Source organism: Varroa destructor, unplaced genomic scaffold (genome assembly GCF_002443255.2).
Source record: "Varroa destructor unplaced genomic scaffold, Vdes_3.0 BEIS01000004.1, whole genome shotgun sequence".
Classification (NCBI taxonomy): domain Eukaryota; kingdom Metazoa; phylum Arthropoda; class Arachnida; order Mesostigmata; family Varroidae; genus Varroa; species Varroa destructor.
In genome coordinates, this window is record NW_019211457.1 from 1,325,066 (window position 1) to 1,346,150 (window position 21,085).

Genomic DNA, 21,085 nt, shown 5'->3' on the forward strand with positions numbered 1-21,085 from the left:
TAGAATCTGCGAAGATGAAGAAACTTCCCAAAAAACATAGCTTTCTCTACATATTCGAATGAGTTATAGCGATACTGATCCTTCAATAAGTTTGTCTGTTTTAACACAACAACTTTTGGAGTAATGGTTTCTGAAAGAAACAATTCGGTCACGCTGTAAGTTACTGTTATAATAAGGAAAACAAGATCATTATAGCAACTTGCTATTCCGAAAAAGTTTTTGTTCTGCGGACTGAGTCTTACATTTCATGAGCGATCTATGCCTGTTTTTCTATTGGGTTATCAAAAACTATATCAACAAGCATCGACTTTTAGATTATCTAGAGCCCCACATTTTGCCCCGTTTCATTTTCTACCCCTTATTTCTTCCAGATATATGCTACTAAAGTATGTAGGCTGCCGGTATCGCCTCTTCACTAGTTTTATTCTAGCCGAATCTGGTTGAACCGCGGCTAATGGAGGCATACCCCAAATATTGGAAAAATAGTAGCGGTGAGGGATACAAAAACAGGAACTTACAGAAAGCAGCAGTAATAACTCCGAATGCGCCGCAGGAGACTTGCATGAAACGGCTTTCGATGCAGCGGCTCATTGACTCTAGCAATAAATTATGGTTGGTCTAATACTAAAGCTGTATGCTTTCTGAGTTAGGATAAATTTTCGGCCGGCCATCTTACCCCTTTTAGCTCTGAAATTTTTCCGAATTCTGATACTACGGAAAACGGTCAGCCTCGTAGCCACTCAATTTCCCGCTCATTGTTTATTGCATAGGGTAGGATTTTTCCTCACGTAGGAGATCCTTGTACTTTCTCATTCCTCAAACGGAAATATTACTAAGGTTTTTCCATACAAGATAGCGAATTTTTAAGACGTCTATATTCTCCAGTAATAACTAATCATAACAATACTACTTATTCTTTCAATATTATCAGCATAAATTTTTGTGGGGGGGCGGGGGGAGGGTCTGCTTCAAGTTTCGGGGGGACGATACGCGAGCAGAACGAGACAGTGTGGTATTGGCTGATTCGTCCCTTTGAGCAACACAAGCGCTCGCGTCGCAATGACATTTATCATTAGTGCCTTTTAGCATGATTAGTCAACAAGGTTAGCGATTGATATTGTCTGAGGACAGAACTACGCCTTCTGTTAAAAAAAACGGGTGCCTACGTAAAATGCAGATTCAACCGTTTAAAAACTTCATCCGATCTGTGCTCTTTGAATATGAAATTCTCATGAATTCTTTGTAACGAGTGCTATTTAGATGGGTTAAACTTGCTGAAAGACAGCAATATTGCTGTTGTTTACGAAGACTGCCGTTGAAAATGATGAACAAGTTGTATTGGTTCCTTTCATTATTGTTCCTCCTATTGTCTATCCTATTGTTCCTCAAGTTTGTGTTTATTTTTATTTATATTATCTTGTATATATATACAATGGCGTTCTTTCAAATGCCCAAAGCCCAAGTCGTTGATCACTTCACAAGTATGCCTCTGTCGTTACTTTTGACGAGGCTCTTCTATAGGATTCTATTTGCCCAGCTGGAGATGACAATTCTCGTTTATTTAACCCTGCGTGCGTACGTATTGGTGAGAGATCTATCGATACCATAAAACTCTCTATTTATTTGGCCATTTGATCTGTATTTGCGTCTTATTGTGGTTTGCGGTCAGTTCGATCAGGAGATTCGAAGTAGAATATCGAAGATACATATGTATTAAGCTGTCGCGATTCAGCAGCGGTAAAACGGGTGATTGTTGATGGACTTTCGTGATCTAGACTGACATTTTCGTGGTTTTTAATTGGTCATATGAGATAGGAATTTCTGAATGATAAGGTATCAGCCTCGTTCAATTCGAGTCTTCTATTCGTAGGCTAGGTGTGGATCAAGCTGCTCACTAAATATCCAGTCTCTGTTATTTTTTGTTTATATCTACCAAGCATTGTTCGTCGCTATTGTGTGTCCGAAGTGTCTCGGGTTCAAAGACTTACTAGGGAGAATCTAACGGAGTATTAGCCTTTATTGACCAACAACTTTTAATAAGTTTTTCCAACCAAGTGCTCACTCTTATTTTTTTCAGACCGATAAAATTGCTTTGACATATATTTATGATTGTTGTAGCTTATTCAGATAAATATATTATGCGTTATTTAGTTGCCCGTGTGCTGATTATGCCGATACATTCGTATCTCACGAGCAACTTACGCAATTTTCCTTCGTCACGGATTTAACGCATTCAAACTTCGCGGGCTCACCGTGTTTAAATTTTGCGGGTTTAATTTCTGAATAATTAAATAGTTTATGCTTGCCTAGTAGGATTTAGTTTTCCACGTTGATCCTATTTATATCCGTACACAATTCATTAGCATTCGGGTAATAGCCTGCTTTTAGAGCAAAGCCTAGGCGCCATTCCAGTACTCGAAGGTTTATTATACAGCATGACTCAGGGCCAATCCTTAAATGGAAATACATATATAAGATTGACAAAACGTTTCTCTTTGGTTTATCTGCACAAATCATTCACATAAATCGACGTTCGATTTCCCTGTCCAGATAACCTAACCAATGCCTGATGGTGCGATGTATTATATTCGGGACGGCCTTAGCAGAACACGAAGTCTTTGCTACCAAATATTACCTTCGTGGCCCGTCGACAGTTAAAAGTGGCAGCGGAAAGAACAGTATTAGGGCCCTTTCCACTAGAGGAGTCCACTTTGGTATAGGCTTCAGTAGCGTTAACGGGTTGTACCGTGCGCCAGCAAGACGCTTGCTAAGATGGCGGGGCGTCGACGAAAATAACGACCATACGAGGTATACGCCAGAAAATTACAAAAAAATTGGATATTGTGTTATAATTTACAAACAAGCATGAAGGGTATTCCGTATTACTCAACGTAATCCGAATATTTTTTCAATCTTTATATTGGTGAGGAACTGCATCGTCTGCACGTGACGTTCGTGAGCTCATGGATGAATACTACCAGAATAACCGAAGGACGACAAACCAGTATTAGTTGTACAGCAGTCAACATTGCTGTATGAACTTTGAGTAAGTACTATAGAAAAGGTCTAGGTAGGGTACAGCAGATGATATGTATAAGTTGTTTTAATCCGGTTTCATCTTTTCTTTAAACTGTATTGAGACCTCAGCCGTTAACCTTTGGTCCCTCGCCACTTATCGAGAAGAATGCAGATTCTTTTGCCGTAAAATCTTTGGCTTATTCCCAACGAGAATTGTCGGAAGCCAACTCCGCAAAATTTGTCTGTCCTACATTGATCAAGCAAGCCATACCGTTGGAAAGTGAAGCTCGACGATTACGTTAAGTGAGGACAAACATCTATGCCCAGCTAGGAAGCATTTTCTTCATCCTCAAAACTCTGTGTAGACAACCTTGTGCCTTCCTTGATGGGCAAAAAGTCTTTTCTCATCAATTGAGCTGTTCGATCATCAAGACTTTTTATTGGAGGTAAAAAAGAGACCACGCCGTCAGAAACAATTTTATACGGACAATATGTTTCTGTCTAAAACCATGTTTCAGACCATTGTCCTCGAGCACAAAACGAAGTATATCTTAACCCTCTCTCGAATCTTACTCGCTCATCTCTCGTGTTATTTAGTAGGCATATGTGTTACTGCAGAATTTTCCATGACTTTTATCAAGAAGGCTGAGTCATCGTTCCGTTGACCGATCTGATATGCCTAGCGTGATGCAGTTTCATGTTAGTTTACTTGGCTTATATTAAGCCTACTTTTAGGTTTTTTGTGTGTTAGTCATAATGGGCAGACGACTCAAAGTGCGTCACACCTGTTAGATTATTTCCAACTAATAAGCAACCTCATGATGATTTGAAATGAATTTCTTACTTAGTAATTTTCAATGCTGTCTATTAAAATGTTTTGTCTCTAGCATTTGCCAGTGATCATATAACTAAACTAATATAAGTGCTTAACATGAAGAGTACGTGGAATCTTTTGTTTGAAAATCATAGTAATCACCAACGAGTCTTCCAGAAAATTTCATTTTTCAAACAAATCAAATTCGAATTGAACCAGGATTAAGAGGTAACTTTGCTTTCTATTATAGACTAGTTACAAATATGATGATGAGCTATGATATGCTATTAAATGCGAGGAACACCGATTAATATTTGTAAGATTATGTCACGCGATTCTGTCCATTGTTCTATAAAAAACTACAATTTGTGCTTTTACCCCCAAAAGGGTAAAGAACAAGAAAAGTGTACCGTAGCAGTTGTTAGGTGCTAAACTGTCGTATCAGAGTTAAACGAATACATTATGTCGTCTGAGCAGTTTTGTACATTTGCACTGGATAAAGTTCAAATGTCTCAGAGGTAATGTAACAGTGCGAAATAAATCGAGCTTCAAAACGATTGATATTTCTTTAGGTTGAAGATTTAGAATCTACTTGCTTACGCAATAGATGATTCACACCTCGGACTTCATGCTACAGCTCTTTCTCGATGTAAAAATGAATGTTGAACTAGAAACAAGTTGTGTTTCTATATTTCAACATGCATTCAATAGGCACGATTACATGGTTTTAGTTTAGTAGCATTAGGTTACATAGCCATAGTCGTTTTTGTTTATGTCGAAGTATTTGTTTACTTAAACCGTCAAAGTATTATCGCAATCAAAATACAGATTTTAAGGATTCCATGGCACCCGTTAGCAACATCCAACAGCTATCCAGGTCACCGAACGAAAACATGCTGTCTGTCGCACCTTCGAAAATTCACCTTAACGACGAACAAATTTAGGATAGCTTTTATATTTTCTTGAGTCTGATTTAATAAATTCGAGCTAAATAGCCTCGAAACTTCTGTAATGCAAATTAGGTTTCAGTTGGCTGCTCAGGATTCTTGATGCTGCGTCTGCATAAACTTGGAGCACTAACGCAACGACGAAACATAACAAGTCCAATATAGTACAGCATTTACTTCTACAAACGGTTCTGTTTCGACATGAAGCTTTGGGGATTCAGTTCTCTTCAGTTGGGCGCGATTGAAGTCGCACCTGCAAACTCCGGTACGTTGTTTATCAGAGCATTTGGCATTTGACCAGCCACGTTTGTTTATTCTAAAGTATCGAACCGACATCGCGTTTCGTTCATCAGCGAACGTCCGTGTTTACGGGGCAAAAGCAGCAATTGTCTCAAGCTGTGCGCTTTCTTTTCGTCCCTGTATCAAACAATTAGAGGCTCAACTGCAGCGGAAACTCGCCATTTGCAGCTGCTGCGATTACTGTTGCCCGGTAATGCGTCTCGGAGACTGTGGCCACGTGTTTTGTCAGCGTTGCCTTGTTGAGCAGGTCGTTGCCGAAGATATTTCAGCCACCATATGCGCGATATGCAGGTAACCCTGTGCTAAACTACTCAAACTGATATATGTTATTGTTGTTTTCAATAAAATAACATGGACGATTTACGAGCTACATGAATTTAGGCATAACTGATTCTAGCACTGCAATCATTGTGAAGTGTATAAAAATAACAATAAAATGATCATGATAGACGCTGTAAGGTGTTTATAATTTTCGGTGATACAGTTTCTACTCTGAACAAAGCCATAGTTTTCATATAGTTGCCTGATACGTTTAATTTACATTAACCCTTTTGTACCGTACTGTGGCTGCTATCGATTTAGCTCAGTATACGATTGTTACTTACATAGCTTCTGATTCATACCCACTCCACTTTTGCTGTTTCAATAGCTCTAATATCCTAACGTTCCGGAATCAGAAGACTCCTGGTACGAGCTGCGATGTCAGCGTTACCCCGTATAATATAAATAATAACTATTTACAGGCTAAACATCGGGCGTTATCCTGTACCGCACTTTAAAACTACTGAATATTTGTACATTATATGAATTAGCTAAAGTAGATTTAACACTGGCTAATGTGTTTTCTATGTGAAATAGATCACTGAATTTCGAGCGAAATTTCAGTCTATTCTTCTGAATTCTCTCGAAGTCCCCGTTTTCTCCAGAGCAGAATCTAAACGAAACTGAAGCTCATGACTTGTCAACACCGCAGCGTTTTTGAGCTTATCTGTACTCATAACTCATCTTAATGTATTTGGAAACAACGAGACTTCTCAGGAAATAAAACAAGATACTTGTTTTAGGCGATTTGTTGCCACTATGGAGATTCGTATTCAGGAGAAGTTTGTAACACAACTTTGTTGCTCGTGTCCAGCGTGCGAAGTCATATTGAAAGTCAAGGAACTACGAGATCATTTTGTGAAATGTATCAGAAATCCGGAAAGAGTGCAGGGAACGACGACTAAGGTGCTAGCTATTGCGAATAAACACCGTAATTCGAGTGAAGAAAACCACGACATCCACGAGGCCAACAGTTCTTTCGCTACTTCTCGGCGTGAGTCTGAGGACCTTCTTGAGAATCGAATGAATGTTATTGAAGAAAAACTGCGTGCTATGAATCGGCCCACATTTCCAAGCTTTTATGCAGTTCAATTAATCTATAATTATAAGACGTCTGAATCGTGTAAAACGTATAGAACACCGACGGTGTACACTGCGGGCCTGGGTATCTATTTCGCAGCGACTACCCGGAGTAAAAGTCTGTACCTTCGGATTGCGTTACTCGAAGGAGTTAATCTAACTCAAAAAATTTTCTCCGTGTTAAAAGTCACTGTACGACACGGACAAGCAACTGAAGGATCAGGCCATACTACTACTTTAAGGAATTATGAAGTTGGACAGCTCGCTACGTTAGATTCGTTCTTCCAAAGCAACGAAAGAGATAATGTCATACTAACTGTATGTATCGAGCAAGTAGAACCTTGGCCTTTCTAAATACGCCTACTGGAAACAAGATAAAAATAAACGATACTTCTAATATAGAAAGTGGCTCGTTTTCAGTTATAAGTTTAGGCATTATTTAGGTGTACGGAGTTCACCAAAGTTTAAAGTTCACAAACTGATGACGCCATAGTAACGCATTCGACTACTGAATGTCGCGACACAAATATAGATACGGTTCGAATCGCTTGCTGGGCGCCAGTCATCTAAAGCAGTACTGAACGAAAAGCCCGAATCATTTATGAATATTGTTTCAGGCAGCTACCTTGTTCCAAGTTTGGCTACTACTGTTTCAGACTTCAGACCATCTCTAGGTAGAAAATAAACAGCCAATGGGATAAGAAAATACATTTATTTTTCAAAATAAGGTTAAAGCCAAGCCTCTTTAGGTAAACTTACAATGAAATTTTACGTCAAAATATGTAAGTTCGCGATCGCGATAGAGGTACAAAACAGCGGTAGAATCAACTATGTTAATAACGATCCAGACGTTTACGATTTAGCTTAGTAATTATAATAATATCAACTATTCTATAGAAAAGCTTTTATATATTATGTGTCCCAAGCTAAATCTTTACAAATAGGATACTTTTTTTTTATTGGTTTCGTTGGGATAGTTCCTCATCGTACTTCACGCATCGCACACACTTCATCACAGTTCGTATTGCAATCATTAGCTGTTGTGACAAATCTTGATTTGAATAGAGCCAAGAGCTAACGTACACTTGAAGTACGCCGTCACTATTGTGTAAAGCTTCTTGACCTTGGGCTTTTCTAGCTCCAACGACGTCTTAATCATAATCAACCATGCCCTCGCACAAATCCGTTTTATAGTGATATTCAATGCATGAACTATTGTGAGAAAAACAATTTACGTAGTGCTTAGTTAGAATATAGGCTCTATGACATAAACGAGTATCGGCTCAGAACGGTCAAGTGATAAAATAACCATGATAAGCCACTCTTGTGATGGCCTCGTTGTTGTATGATGATTGAAAAGACTATGCGTCATGGTTGTTATCTGTAGATGTATTTTTTTACATCTGAGTACCTTTCAATTAGTTTACCTCACCAATTTCAACTCTCATCGATCGCAAGCCGAACCCGAAATACGGGACAACAGATAACCTTGTAACGCGTTAGCTAAGCCAACGATCATGTCACTGCAATAATATGCACTCGAAACAAGTTGTTCCGGCTGAAACAACATGGGCCTTGTCGGAGAGTTGTCAGAATCCAAAGATCAGTCATCTGTTCAGCAAACAAATCCTTTCCTACTCGTGCCTATATCGTGCTATTCGTAACGTAAAGTCGCCTGGTTTATTAAACTAATTAAAATAAAAGAGTATCCCAGCGTTCTGTGGGCATTTAGTTGACTGAAAGTGAAAAAAACAAAAATCCGTTACCTGAGACATATATCAAAAACAGTGATTCGACCGTAAGTGGAAACTATTCGTTGTTCCTAGTCGCTTATGCTTTTTTTTCAGCTTCAAAACACACGCTGCCTATCAATAAGCAACAACAAAGGTAAGTACGAATGACGACTGTCTGCCTATTACATCTACGGGACTGGTGTCCAGAAACAAATATCAAGCAGAGTAGGCTCGAATCTGGTCATGGTCAGATTTTGTTGCTGAACGTTGACCAGCAACCGCTGCGGGTTGTTCTACAACGAGATTCCGCAAAATTTTCGATAACGTTAGCAGCTATAGGAGAAATTTGCTTTACGATAGGATTAATCCCTTTTACACTAATTGATAATAATTAATATGATTCGTAAGGTGAATGTTATTCTTTGTTGAACTTCATATGACAGGAACTTCACAGTTAAACTTTTTCCAAACTAATCTTGTTTATTGTCGACTGCTCCTAAGTCACTTTCAGCTATGTATCTACCATAATCGGGCTAGAGATCTGAGACAATTCCATCGTACTGAAGTATCGACTCAGTATGAAATTGTGTGGATTCAGCGGTCTTCATCTGGGCGCAATTGACATCAAACTTACAGATATTGGTTAGTTATTGCTTCGCAAATCATTTTTCTCAAAGCTAATTTGAGGGAGTCTTTATAAGAACAGTTCGGCAGAGAAGTCATTTGTATTCGTCGAGCCTTAGAAGCATTGTCTGCCGCCGACTAGTTGCGTAAAGAACAACTACTACTAAATGGTCCTACGAGGCCGTTGCAGGCTACGAGCGGCTGCGTTCTCCCTCAGCTCAAAATGGAGCAAGTTTTAAAAATAGGTTAGCTGTTCAAAAATCAACCTTTGCTTGAAAGATCTAAGATGGATGGAAGCGAAGGAAGTATCGCAAGATCCTTTTTTTTTCAACTGTCTAAAAAACACACAAAGCTTACGAGTTCCATCAGTGGAAGAGACGGCAATGTGCTGCATCGAATCTTAGCTCGACTACAGTTAAGCCGACAAATATGTTTGTGTTAATAATTGTCTATTATAATAAGCTATGAAAACCTGTTCTCTGTACACTCTGCGCCGACACAGTTTTCCTGGCTTAATACTATAATCGATTTACCGTCTTCGATTGGTCAAGTCGAATATTTGAAATGCTGCGAATACGACTATGGCATCGGGTGTTTGTGTTCCGGCATGACAATGTCGACGAGGAATATGGGTTAGCTCTCTGGAATGATCTCGTCACTAATAGCTTATCACTTTAGTTGCATGCTAAGGAGGTTTTAAGCCATGTTTTTTGTGCTTTGCCTGCACAGGGCAACAGCTACAACAAAAATTATGGGTTTGTAGCGTATGCAAGTGGTACTGTTCAAATATGAACGTCGTTCAATGTGGGCATACCTTTTGCGACCGCTGTCTATTCAAATGGACCACGGAAACTGACGGAAAGCAAGAGTCATTGGCTTTATGCTTAATCTGCTGGTAAGTGTATTGTCACGGAACAAAAGCGTTGCTAGTGTCGCATCAGCCTTTTTTGTTTGTAATGACCTAAACAGAAACACCTCTTCCTAGTTGTCCATTTTGTGGAAAAGCGAACGATATATTAGTCTTGTAAGAATAATACCTCCATAGTGAAATGAAAGTGATATAATACTTTTATATAGTTCACTAGGTTACTAGGAAAATAGTAACGGTTTTGTAAAAGATCCATTGTTTTTCTACTTTTATATACCATTAAAAAGAGTTACCTCTAAAAACTTGCTATTATTTCGATAAACAGTGAGTAAAATTTTACCTTGAGGCCTTTTAAAAAAGGCGGCCTACGAACTACTCCCGAACTGGCCGGGAATTGAACTGCGTTCATATAGCCATTTTCACCCATCTTGACGACCCGGGATGTCCTAAAAAGTTACTCTGAGTGAGGCACACAAGGAAATATGGGTTACTCATTGCCTATAAACATCTCGAGCGACACAGAACTGCACTGACTGATTTCCACATAGAATTGTTACAGGCTACGAGAGATGGTGTCTCTACATCACTACTAAGCACAGGAAACAACCTGCGAGTACACTTAAGGCCAGATTTTTTGGGTGGAACGTTTTTGGTGGAGCTGGATGCGCCTTATATAGTAGGCAATACATGAAAGAAACTGTCAACAAACACTCGAATATGGGCGAGTCCCATTGGCTAAACAGGACAATCTCATAGAAAAGACTTGACGAACAAAGCGACATCAGCTCTTTCCCCGACCATGCCAAGCTGTTTCACTGCTTACGGCAAGGCTCGTGAAATCCGTCATGAGGGGCCTCTCGTAGAAAACATGTTGTATCATATGCTAACTCCGATAAATTATCGCCTTTTTTTTTATCATTGGCTAATTGAATTCGTAATTTTACATTTGATAATGAAAAAGACCTGGGTAACCTGAATATTTTTACGAAAATTAGGTAGGAAACGGGAAAAATTCGTAGAGAGTGACAAAGCACATACAATATATTCGGAGTCGGAGCGAGACTCGCTTTCTTTCATTAGCTAAAGAAAGCACCATAGCCTTGTAAACAACAATTTAGCGCTGATGTAGAAGTAATCTTTTAAAATTTGTTTTTCCAAACACGGTTCAAACGGCTCTGCGAAAAATCAAATACTACCTCAACGAACTGTCGAAAGCAGCACTTGTTCGTCTAAGACGCTGGAGTAGGCGGCGGGTAAAATTAACCCAAATTTAATTTACCTTGCTTAAACTTACCAGCGAATGATTATGTGCTTGACGTTAATCACGACTTGTTTCAATGCAAACACGGCTTATGCTTACAAAACTCATCTACGTCTTTACTATGTGTCTCTTTCAATGTCTTATGGCTAGTCGGGTATTCGATAGAGCATGTGTATATAATCCCTTAGTTTTTAAGAAAGGTCTGATCAGATCAGGCGAAAATTTCAGCACCATTTTCATATCAGCATGGAGGTACATACTCTCTGAAAAGGCCCGACTAGGTCCTAGCAGCATTTAATTCATTGTTGTTACTGCCTACAGGACGACTTCCTGTATTATCAAGGTAACGAATGAAGATGAACTAATCGCTGAACTCGAGGGCCTCTGTCCGATGTGCACGAAGACCAATAAGATTAAAGATCTGAAAGATCACGTGAAAAATTGCAAAACCGATAACGAAGTCGTTCCTCAGCTGACCTCAGAGGCTCCCACCACTTCAAAATCGCTTTCTCGAAACTCAACCTCGCAGACTTCAGACGGCGACTTGGAACACGTCCTTGCGTCAAAGAAGCTGCAAAGACCCATCCAAAAAAACCTCGATCAAAACGCGGTACTTTTTGATACCTGGCGTCTTGTTTTGGTAAGGCATATTAAGCGAGGTGAGTATAGAACAGCGAAGCAAACTTCCGGAGCAATCGATTTTTTTTTTTTGGCCTATCGCGGTAAATCAGATCTTTTTTTGCTGCTTAAGCTCCGAAACAAGACAGGGCAAGAAAACCAGGCTCGACTATTTATTAAGGTGTCGGTGACAATGGAAGCGAAATACATAAAAATACAAAAAAGTACTATAATAAACCCTATACATGCAATTAACAAATTTGCATATCACCCCTTTAGTATAAAAAACTTCTTTGCCAAGTACACCAGACGAGCTAATAAGATCTTGGAGGTGAGCTTCGAAAATCCGTATGTGTAAAATTAGATCACTGTCGAACAGAAAGCCAAATAAAATGTCTCAACATTGACTAGCGAAAGGATTCGTTTTCATTTGTCAGCGCTTAATAGATTACCACAATACCCATAAACTTAAGTATCTAGGCAGCGGCTGTTGTTTTTGTCTTGATTTTGTGCGTTTAACTATAACCACGAAGATATGGATTATTTGGACTGAGATAATCGCGGATGATTTATTTCGATAAAATCTTTGTATAAATTTTGCCACAGTGCGTCCTGCGTAACGGCCCCTGAGGTAACCCTGTTACTCGCCGTTATCGTGTTGCTAAGAGGTTGTCTTCGATGCATGCCAAAAGCGAGCCCGTCTATGTACACGTGCACGTAACTAAAATGATATTATTTGGTTAGGGGGGAAAATTTCGAAAAGAAAAACCGCAAAACTGGTAGGATCAGCTTGGTCCATTTAATTTAGAGCCTGTTCTTAGCGTTTGGTACCGTGTATCAGTTCTTCCGCAAAAATGGCTAACGGATATGAATGTTTTACTTAAAAGATTATCTCTGTTAGCTAGGACACGATTTGATTATTGCTTCAACTATAATTAATTGTACACTGAAATATCACCATTAAAGTACAATCTAAATATCGTCATTTTAAATCTTAAATCACGAACAAACGCTGCAACTGTTACTCTTGCTTTACCGTTTAAGTTCACCTTTAGGAACATCTCGGACTTTCGATTAGTAGTGCATGGCTCTATCTCCATATGAATCTCTTTGTTGCTCAGTGGAACAGATTTAGAAGTAACAAAATCCACCAAAAGATAGTCTACCCTAGCCACAAATCACTGTGTAGTCCTGATGTTTGTCTTCTTCGAAAAATCGCAACGACCAAGTAGCCTAATTCGACCTATTTCCTGAGGCAGGGTACGTAGTTATAGAGAGCGAGGCGTAATTTACGTAAAGTACGATTGCAAAGTAAAAATACAACTAGTACAATACGCTATAGCTACAGCTGATGAGATTTAGCTAGAGATAGTAAGATAGGAGTTATCCTGTCGCGGAGTTCTTCAGTGGTATTGTTGTCAACTAAGATGATCCGCATTAGACGCCTCGAAGGCGGGACAGCTTATCTAGCTTGAGACGCTATCAAGCAAGTCACAACAGCCAAATATGAAAATGAAATACTGAAGGAGCAGAGATGCGGCACACAAAGTCATCTGGCTTTGGACCCACGCGACCAACTATACCGATTGCTCCAGATACCTCGAATAGACCTCGACGAAAGCATAAGAATGAAGCTTCTCACTAATCTCGATCCCACATTGTAGCAGGTCAGCTTGAAATGACAGAACGACTTAGAAAACGCTGACGGATTTAAGAAAATCTTCGTCATTCAAAGCAGAAAGACTTAGAGACGGCGTAATGGCAACGGTACAGTCCCTGACAGAACAACAGGTATGAGGTGGACGAGACAACTCATCCAAAGTGAGCTAGCCGAGAAGCTACATGCTTGTAGTACTCATTGGTGAAAATCTGAAAAGGCACAACTACAATAAAAATTATGTTACTGAAATGGTCTCTTGCTTTTTTTGGATGTCTAGAGGTGAATCGACGTCATTCTTCTCGATGGTTAGATACTAATGAATCATTGGTACAGCGTTCTGTAGGTATATCTTGCCTTTGTAACCCTTGTCAGCAGAAACCGCCTAAATGATCATACAATTCGTATATAGCGCTGAATTTCCGCGTTAGGCAATATGGCCGCTGTGTAGTGCTGAAATCAGGCGGTTAGCTTGATCTGAACTTGTTTAAATTGAATATTGAATTAGCTGAATTAGTTTTAAACTTTCGGCCTAAACAAAGAACGCCTCACCTACATACAGCAAAAGGTCCTAACGTCTTAGCTCAAGTCTTTTGGATGTTAAACATTCGACGGACTATCTAGAAGTCTATTTTTACTAATTATTGCGAAGTAATAATAAGGTAAACATTGTTATTGTGCTTTTCGTTTGTGTATATATGGGTGATCAATTCTGCTTTTAGTTGAGTAGCTTAGAGGAACATGCAACATCATATCTTAACAGATAGGTAGTACGAGCAGACGGAAAGCCATTATGGATCGAGAAAAATAAAAGAACGTACTGCCAGCATCAAACCCAGATACAGATAATGATGCACGCTAGACTTCATTATCAAAGTAGTCGTCTACTCTGTGGAACTGTCACTTACCAAACCTTGGACTCGGTATGCCTGGGCCTTAATTCATATTTGATCCAAATAATATTTCCAAAACGTTTAATTGAGTCGGTAAAGCCGGGCGTTCTTTAAATGTTGTAGTAAAATAGTTAACACGGGAGGGCGCTGAAAGCAAAAGATATATTCGTTAAAAATCATAGTGCTTTTAGACATCATAAGAGCTTGCAGGGTGGTCCATGTTCCAGGTGTTTTGCCTGTGGAATAATCAGTATAAAGTGTATCAAATCGCTAGTATGTACTCTACTCTTCCTGCTAAATATAGCTCTCTAAAATGGTCGAAATAATTTGAAAACCGCGCATTCGGAACGTTATGTTGAAGGATACCCAACCTGTTTTCACTGTGACCGCACTTAATGGGGTGCTCGTTTTATCAGATTTCACTGTCAGTTCAAAAAAAAAAAAGCGCAAAACGTTCGATAAATTACCCCAACTATCAAACATTATGATATTGTTCAAAAAACTATTTCATTTCATGTTACTAAACATTAACTTACTCTAAGCTCGATTTCTCCTATAAGATAACGTGAGGTCAACGTAGACTAACAGTTGAACAATACAAAATCTATGGTTAGACCTATCTATGGACCTAATCTATGGAAATAAAGGATGGCATTGTCTTTATTCACATACGTTTTATTGTGTGAATCATTTAGGGGACTTGAAACAACGACTTCTCACTTTTTTTTAGCCAGAGGCTATGCACCAAGTAGAATGATAATTAAGCAATTTTAATGGGGGCCAATTTTGCCCAGTGGATGAAGGATGCCCTCTTAACCATTTCTATATACATGAACTTTTGCCGTCACAACGGTTTTAGTGTTATTAAAAGCAGGAGGCGTCAGTATGACTTTATACAATGATAACTGCGTTCATAATAACGATTAAGGTTCACGGTCGTCATATTTATACACGCACATGACTGCACGCTGCTGAGCGCCTCCGTACTGAGAAATCTAACACGCTAGCTTCGTTCGATTTCTTGCGGGTATTTTTTAGTTTGTTCTTTTGCACCTTGCAGGGCAAGTGCTAAAGGTGTTAAATAGGGAAAAATAGTCAGTTTTCTCTGATGTTAACGAAGCACTAATTACCTTAGCTGAAGCAGAATCGACTATGACGGCAGATTTGAAAGAATCTTTACTTCGTTCTAGGGGTGCTTGTCTCGTCTGAGGAAAGTCGGCAGCCATCTTACAGCGGTCCTGTCGAGTCGCGGTGCATCAAGTACTAAGGGAGCTTATGCTAAAAAGGGCGTCCTACAAATTTTGCACTGTAATGACAGGACATAGAGGTTTTTGGCTTGAATCATATTAGATCAAGCTGTTTTACCTACAAATTTAGTTATGTGCAACGTGTTTTTTCTTGGAAGTAATTCGATGGGATGATCTCTGGGACAGCAAAGGGATTTTTTATATGGAAAGCGTTGTTTGGTACGATTATCATTGTCGTTATTGCAGTTGTAGGATTTTTTAAGTTACTTAATATTGCCCCGAATACAGAAGAGGTCAACCTGTTTCCGTTTCTCGATTACTCCCATTATCTAGGCTAAAGGCGAGTACATCCTTATATAGATTTTTGAGCATAATCATTACGTCAGAAAAAACCTGAACGCAGAAATAGTTGTCGTTACACAACGGTAATTGAGTTTTGGGGTTTAGTTCCAGTGCGAAGGGCGCACGACAACAGCAGTAACTTTTCCAGGTACTTAATCCTTCATTAGTTATATGTATTTAGTAGAATTCATGATGTAGAGTTAAATCAATTCATTTATGAGGAACTTCATTGCGACTCCTATTCGTTTTAGCCGTATCGGACGAAATCAAATTTCCATAGGACCAATTGCAGAATCAGCTATTAACTAGTAAATAAGAAGTTCCTGTCACTGAAATCTACCAAAGATGAAGCTGGCTGGATTTTCCATCTGTCTTCCCGGTTCGATTGAAGTTGACCTTCGAAGTGCAGGTAATTACGCGTATTCATGTACTGTATGAAATATGACTCGTTTATTCGTTCTCTTGAGTCTTCTGGTTCAGAAAAAGTATAAAATAATGTTTTAAAGGGTTTGCAGTTTTCATTGTCGAGGCATTTTGGTCATTTAGATATAGGTTTTTTTGAATTTGTCTCACTAGAACATTACAGATGTGTCGTCGTGAGCCGAACTCGAGTTCCGTTCAAGAACAGACATATTGGAAACTTCAAGGGTTATAAACCACAAAAAATACGTCGAAATTCAAGATTAGGGTTAACTTTTTCTTCTATAAGAAAATACTATTTGTTCTGTCTGCAAATCAATACTGAGTATCATTCAACCCCTCCCACCTCTGGACAAATGAGCCATCGGAGGTATAGGGTTCAAATCCTGCCAATTGACATGCGCCATACTGCATAATACAATGAATGAAAAAGGTTCAATTACTTTTCAACTGTACATTTTGTTACGCCCCCTAGTGGGTTCTAAGTGAACTTCATGATTCTGTTCAAACTCCCTTTTGATACAGGTGACGATAATCTGCGACAGAAGCTGGCAATCTGCGGCTGTTGTGATCACGTCTGCCCAAAAATGCATCTTACCGATTGCGCGCACGTCTTTTGTGATCGGTGTGTGCTGAAACTACCAATGAACAGAAACGTCCCAAGTGCGTTCTGCGTGATCTGTCGGTAGGTCTCTTAAAAGATCTGCACTATAACGGGGTTTCGTATGCGAGATCTAACGGTATTTTTCCCTGGTAATGTTCAACCCCCACCGGGTAAATAGCTCACACATATAATAAGGATCCTACTCTTAAACAATTCAGCTAATTCTTAACTTTCGAGCCTTAGAACGACCATACGGTGACCGCTAATAATACATTCCGCGTGGCGGGACTGCATTGCTCTAATCCTTAGATCCTAGACATTGATGTGATGAGTGCACTATGTCTGGAAGGAAACGCTTGCTTTATGTGTCCGATTTTTAGGAGGGCAGCGACCATCACAGACGTGCAGACGCCGGAACCGCTCGTCGCTAAACTGCCTTGTCTATGTCCGTGCTGTGAGATCGTATTAGGCGCTGACGAATTGCGACAGCATTTTGCAGGTTGCGTTCTGGTCGACGGCAGCACAGGCAGTGATATTCCTGCCGCGTCGTGCGCGTCAACATGCCCAGCGTCGGCGACTAAGATGCTTAGCAAACTGCAAAATTCACACAGTGAACAGGACTCAAAACAATCGGCTATATCAGTTCAGCCGAGCAAGGACACCTCAGTTTTGACCCCAGATTGCCCGGATAGTGCACCGCAGAAAACTTCACGCGCTAGCCAATACGAGACACGACTGGCCACGACCGACGAATGCAGACGGCAAAGCGTCAAACCGGCCACGTACCCTATTGAATCAGCATGCTACATCCTTCAGTTCTATCCGTCTGCGAGAGGCGATTCGGTACAAATTTATCGAACGCTACCGGTTTATCTTGGAAATGTCGGCTTCTATTTTGCGGCTCATAAGAGCACGAGAAATGTAGGCATGTGGTTCTCATACTTCGACATAGGTCAACAGCAAAGTAATACAATAAAATTAACTTGGAAGGTAACAATTTGGTGTGGACAGGAGGTACAAGGTGAAGGTAGAAGTGCCACTGTACGAAATCCACAGATTGGGCAGCATGTTCACTTCTCCTCAGTTTTCGATAGTTACGAGCGAGAAATGGCTATAATAACCGTACGTATAGAAAAGCTGAGTTGATGGCTTTGCATTGACAAAGCGAACGTACCAGACCGCGGACAGTTTGTGGTTGATAGTAATTTTAAGTTCGATTAAATCGTCTGACCGTCTCAGCGGAAAACTACGATGGAGAACAAACCACTGCTGGTTAACGATTTAGAAAAACATCGCATCTTGTTAAAAATCATCAGAAAGTAGAGATAGGCGTTAACCGTACCACACCGGCATCCTCGATAACGTTTCGAAATTTACCATACTCAATAATAAAGGCTCTTCGAACAAAAACATGGTTTCATTTAGATAGATTTAGCTTGAGTCGTCGGCTTGCCGCTGATCACGAATTTCGGTACTGAGCGAAACATCGTTTAAAACCAACAGACCAGCTATTCATGTATTTATATACTATATAGAAATGCTGGCTAGCTCAATTGATGCATAGCTTAATTAAGCAACCGGAATATCGCGAATTCATAATTTCGTTCCCCTGAAGTACACCTGTCAGACGTCTCATGTTTAAGGTGTCGCTTCTACGGTATTTTGAATATGAGCTGTGCAGACGAAAGGCTATGTGTCCTTTGTCTGATTGGACGCCGCTTACGGGCGTCTATAGTAGACTGTACGCGGTTAGCTTACCAGTCATTCTGAGCTAACATCGTTTTTGCAATTCTGTAAGCTCAACTGGCGGTTAACGATAGTATCAAGGGTCGCGTTATCAAATAACGGCAATGTTACTATGCAAAAACAGGTAATTAGTGGATACTTAGTGTACGTCGGCGTAAGTATCGATTTTAGGGCAGGCACAATTTGGTTTAACTGATATTTCTATCCGACGTATTTTCCGTTATCAAAAACGAAAATTCTAATAACAACGATAATAATAATAACAGTAACGATGTGAGCGCAGTGTTCGGGAACGCGTGCGGCTCCGAAACGGTTCCAGTGAAATTATTCTGCAGATTCTCCTAACTGGACATTTTGATTCAAACAAATGTATCCTAGAAATGCTGAAAACAGGGCGGCCTGAAATAATCTGCAAAAACCGTAACTGTACGTCCATAGGGCGAAAACGCAACCATGTATTGATGATAAGATTTAACATAAAACAAGTAATTCTAGTTTGACTTCTATTAAATCGCTTTGCGACATGTTTCGTAACCCGTCACACCCTAAGCTATTCAACTTATTTCTATTTATACGCTTTTACGTACCGTGATGAAAAATAGCTTTATTTCATATATAATAATATCAGACTGAGCGTCTTATAATACAGGTAGAACGGCGGCAAACTATGGCGTTTCAAATAAGACATTAATAAGCCTTATTTTTAAAAAGCATATCCGTGTTATCATGATTTATCAGACCGTGTCCACTATCCAATGATACGAAGAACTTATTTTTTAAAAGTAATTAAGCAATTCATTTAAGTCAACTAAGTCTGCAGCAAATGTTGTAGTAAATACCATCTGATATGTGGGAGGTCGTTCGACAAAGATAGGAGTGGATCCCCGCCGATTCATTAGAGAATTATCGTTGTCTTTCAGTAATGATCGAATTTAAGCAATCTTAAAAACATAAGTAAATTTGGCCTCGGCAAAGATCAGGCAATCTCAGGAAGTAGCAGTCCGTTGTTGTAGTGAAAAGTCTCAATGCCTGTTGGACCAGCATGCTATATCCTTCAAAAGTTATTACTCGGCGAAACAAAACATAACATCGTCATTCGTCATCACGTTACGCCATGACCCGTTTCGTTCTTCTATCGAACTGCTTCTAGCTCTGTTGGTACCCCAGCCTGTCTGACATAAATGAACAATTATAGAATAATGAAAGTACTCGACTTAGGGAACTTTTAAAGAGCAGAGAGTACCATGATATGTTTCGTGATCGGATCGCGAAACGAGGTTTATTTTATGAAGAATGAAACAAGTAAAATGTCAGATCGATTTGCTAAGGTTCGTCGAATAGCATAAAGTGCGTATGGTTTCGCTAATCATACCTTGGTAGCACCGTGAAACCGCTTTCTCAGGTGAAAGACCAAGCAAAGACGACTGGTGCCAAAAAAAACTCTCCTATATTAATTTTATCCTTACAAACTAAGCCGATTTTCTTTATACTTTTTTACTTCCTAAGTTCCTGAAGTTCTCAGACAGAAATTGAACTGGGGGAACGTTAAAGCTAATGGAGGATTGATTTTTCCTCGAACTTACACAGGTGCGATTTCAAATGTGAAGACTGAATCATTTCCAGTTTTAGGTCCGGTACTGCTATGAAACATTTCCTCAGAAATTGGTACGCGCAGATATAACTGTAAATTAGTTTTCTACTATATTTTCGTGCATTTTTGGGCTTGTCATAGTTAAACTCACTCTTTAATAATACTAATTTTAATCAGATTATATCGCATGGATGAGATGATGCCCTGGTTTGAACGTTTTACTAAGCTGTACTTGAATTACCGGAATCCAGAATATTAAATTTGTTATAGAACCGGTTTTCTATAGTTAACCAATATACGGTGAAATTTTGTACAAAAAATTTAGCGTTATCTGTGAGTTTTTAGAGCCTATAATCCTAGCTTTTAATTATTATTATTGGTTTCTCAAGTTGTTTAAATATAAAAATATTTACAGTTTTTAATTACTTTAGATGATTTTTAAAAATATTGTATGACAGTGTCGCAGTCACCGTCTAAATATGCACTTAGAGAATAAAGAATGAAAATAAACTAAGTATATATGTGTGTATGAACAAGCTTCTTACGTTAAGGGATGTCGCTCAAGTACCACTCTGTAAATTAGCTAAATTTTTGCTGTAAGTGTCCAGCTAGATATCAGTCATCATTGTCAACCTAAATGGGCGTAAAATACCTTTACATACCCAGTTTTCATGTGACTAATTTAAATGTTCTTTTGTAGCATTTCGGCCTTTACTATATAATGCATCATAGGTTTGTTTTTTTTTTAATAAAAGGTTTGAGTAATACATTTTGCAGACAACAAGCATTACTAAAGCATGATGTCTATCTTTTGTGGGCCGAGTATGAGGGAGTGGCCTGTGCCACAGGACCGTCAGGCCGGGGCACTTTCGTCAGGCTCATCATCTACCCAAACGAGCTCCTTACGTAAGACAATAACCTCCTCGTACGTTTTCTGAAATTGATAAGACATCGTCTGCCATCTTACTTAGCCATAACTTCACGAACCGTTCTTTTTCGTT

General features: G+C 39.4%; 2 protein-coding genes and 1 long non-coding RNA gene across 14 annotated transcripts in view; 2 read left to right on the forward strand and 1 right to left on the reverse strand.

Annotated features, from left to right (window-relative positions):
* Nucleotides 1–10,705, reverse strand: part of LOC111248917 (uncharacterized) — a 33,647-nt gene extending 22,942 nt beyond the window's left edge. The window contains exon 1 of the long non-coding RNA XR_002672720.2: nucleotides 10,046–10,705. This is a non-coding gene — a long non-coding RNA (uncharacterized LOC111248917). The remainder of the gene's footprint in view (nucleotides 1–10,045) is intronic.
* On the forward strand, nucleotides 2,383–11,994 carry LOC111248915 (uncharacterized). 9 transcript variants are annotated; one of them, XM_086986237.1, is made up of 7 exons: nucleotides 2,383–3,046; nucleotides 4,855–5,044; nucleotides 5,214–5,370; nucleotides 6,144–8,538; nucleotides 8,715–8,855; nucleotides 9,567–9,732; nucleotides 11,288–11,994. In XM_086986237.1, exons 5-7 carry the CDS (start codon nucleotides 8,792–8,794, stop codon nucleotides 11,940–11,942), a joined length of 885 nt encoding a protein of 294 aa, XP_086842363.1. In that variant the 5' UTR covers nucleotides 2,383–3,046; nucleotides 4,855–5,044; nucleotides 5,214–5,370; nucleotides 6,144–8,538; nucleotides 8,715–8,791; the 3' UTR covers nucleotides 11,943–11,994. The 9 variants fall into 9 exon arrangements, with proteins under 9 accessions (XP_086842363.1, XP_086842362.1, XP_086842365.1 ...); XM_086986236.1 differs by having other exon boundaries at nucleotides 2,386–3,046; nucleotides 6,144–8,367; XM_086986239.1 differs by having other exon boundaries at nucleotides 2,386–3,046; nucleotides 6,144–8,367; nucleotides 8,725–8,855.
* A 3,243-nt stretch (nucleotides 11,995–15,237) lies between these two features.
* Nucleotides 15,238–18,147, forward strand: LOC111249391 (uncharacterized). Of its 4 annotated transcripts, none has more exons than XM_022803197.2 (4): nucleotides 15,238–15,600; nucleotides 15,975–16,132; nucleotides 16,669–16,828; nucleotides 17,128–18,147. In XM_022803197.2, the coding sequence occupies exons 2-4, from the start codon at nucleotides 16,069–16,071 to the stop codon at nucleotides 17,891–17,893; spliced, it is 990 nt and encodes a 329-aa protein (XP_022658932.1). In that variant the 5' UTR covers nucleotides 15,238–15,600; nucleotides 15,975–16,068; the 3' UTR covers nucleotides 17,894–18,147. The 4 variants fall into 4 exon arrangements, with proteins under 4 accessions (XP_022658932.1, XP_022658935.1, XP_022658933.1 ...); XM_022803200.2 differs by having other exon boundaries at nucleotides 15,238–15,461; XM_022803198.2 differs by having other exon boundaries at nucleotides 15,238–15,442.
* Nucleotides 18,148–21,085: the final 2,938 nt, after the last annotated feature.

Bases quoted from the DNA above. Each gene is read 5' to 3' on its own strand.
- LOC111248915 (XM_022802027.2), top strand. From the start codon at position 4,981: ATGAAGCTTTGGGGATTCAGTTCTCTTCAGTTGGGCGCGATTGAAGTC. The intron at 5,045-5,213 runs GTACGTTGTTTA...TCAAACAATTAG, and splicing joins AGTCGCACCTGCAAACTCCG to AGGCTCAACTGCAGCGGAAA. The intron at 5,371-6,143 runs GTAACCCTGTGC...TACTTGTTTTAG, and splicing joins ACCATATGCGCGATATGCAG to GCGATTTGTTGCCACTATGG.
- LOC111249391 (XM_022803197.2), top strand. From the start codon at position 16,069: ATGAAGCTGGCTGGATTTTCCATCTGTCTTCCCGGTTCGATTGAAGTT. The intron at 16,133-16,668 runs GTAATTACGCGT...CTTTTGATACAG, and splicing joins AGTTGACCTTCGAAGTGCAG to GTGACGATAATCTGCGACAG. The intron at 16,829-17,127 runs GTAGGTCTCTTA...TCCGATTTTTAG, and splicing joins GCGTTCTGCGTGATCTGTCG to GAGGGCAGCGACCATCACAG.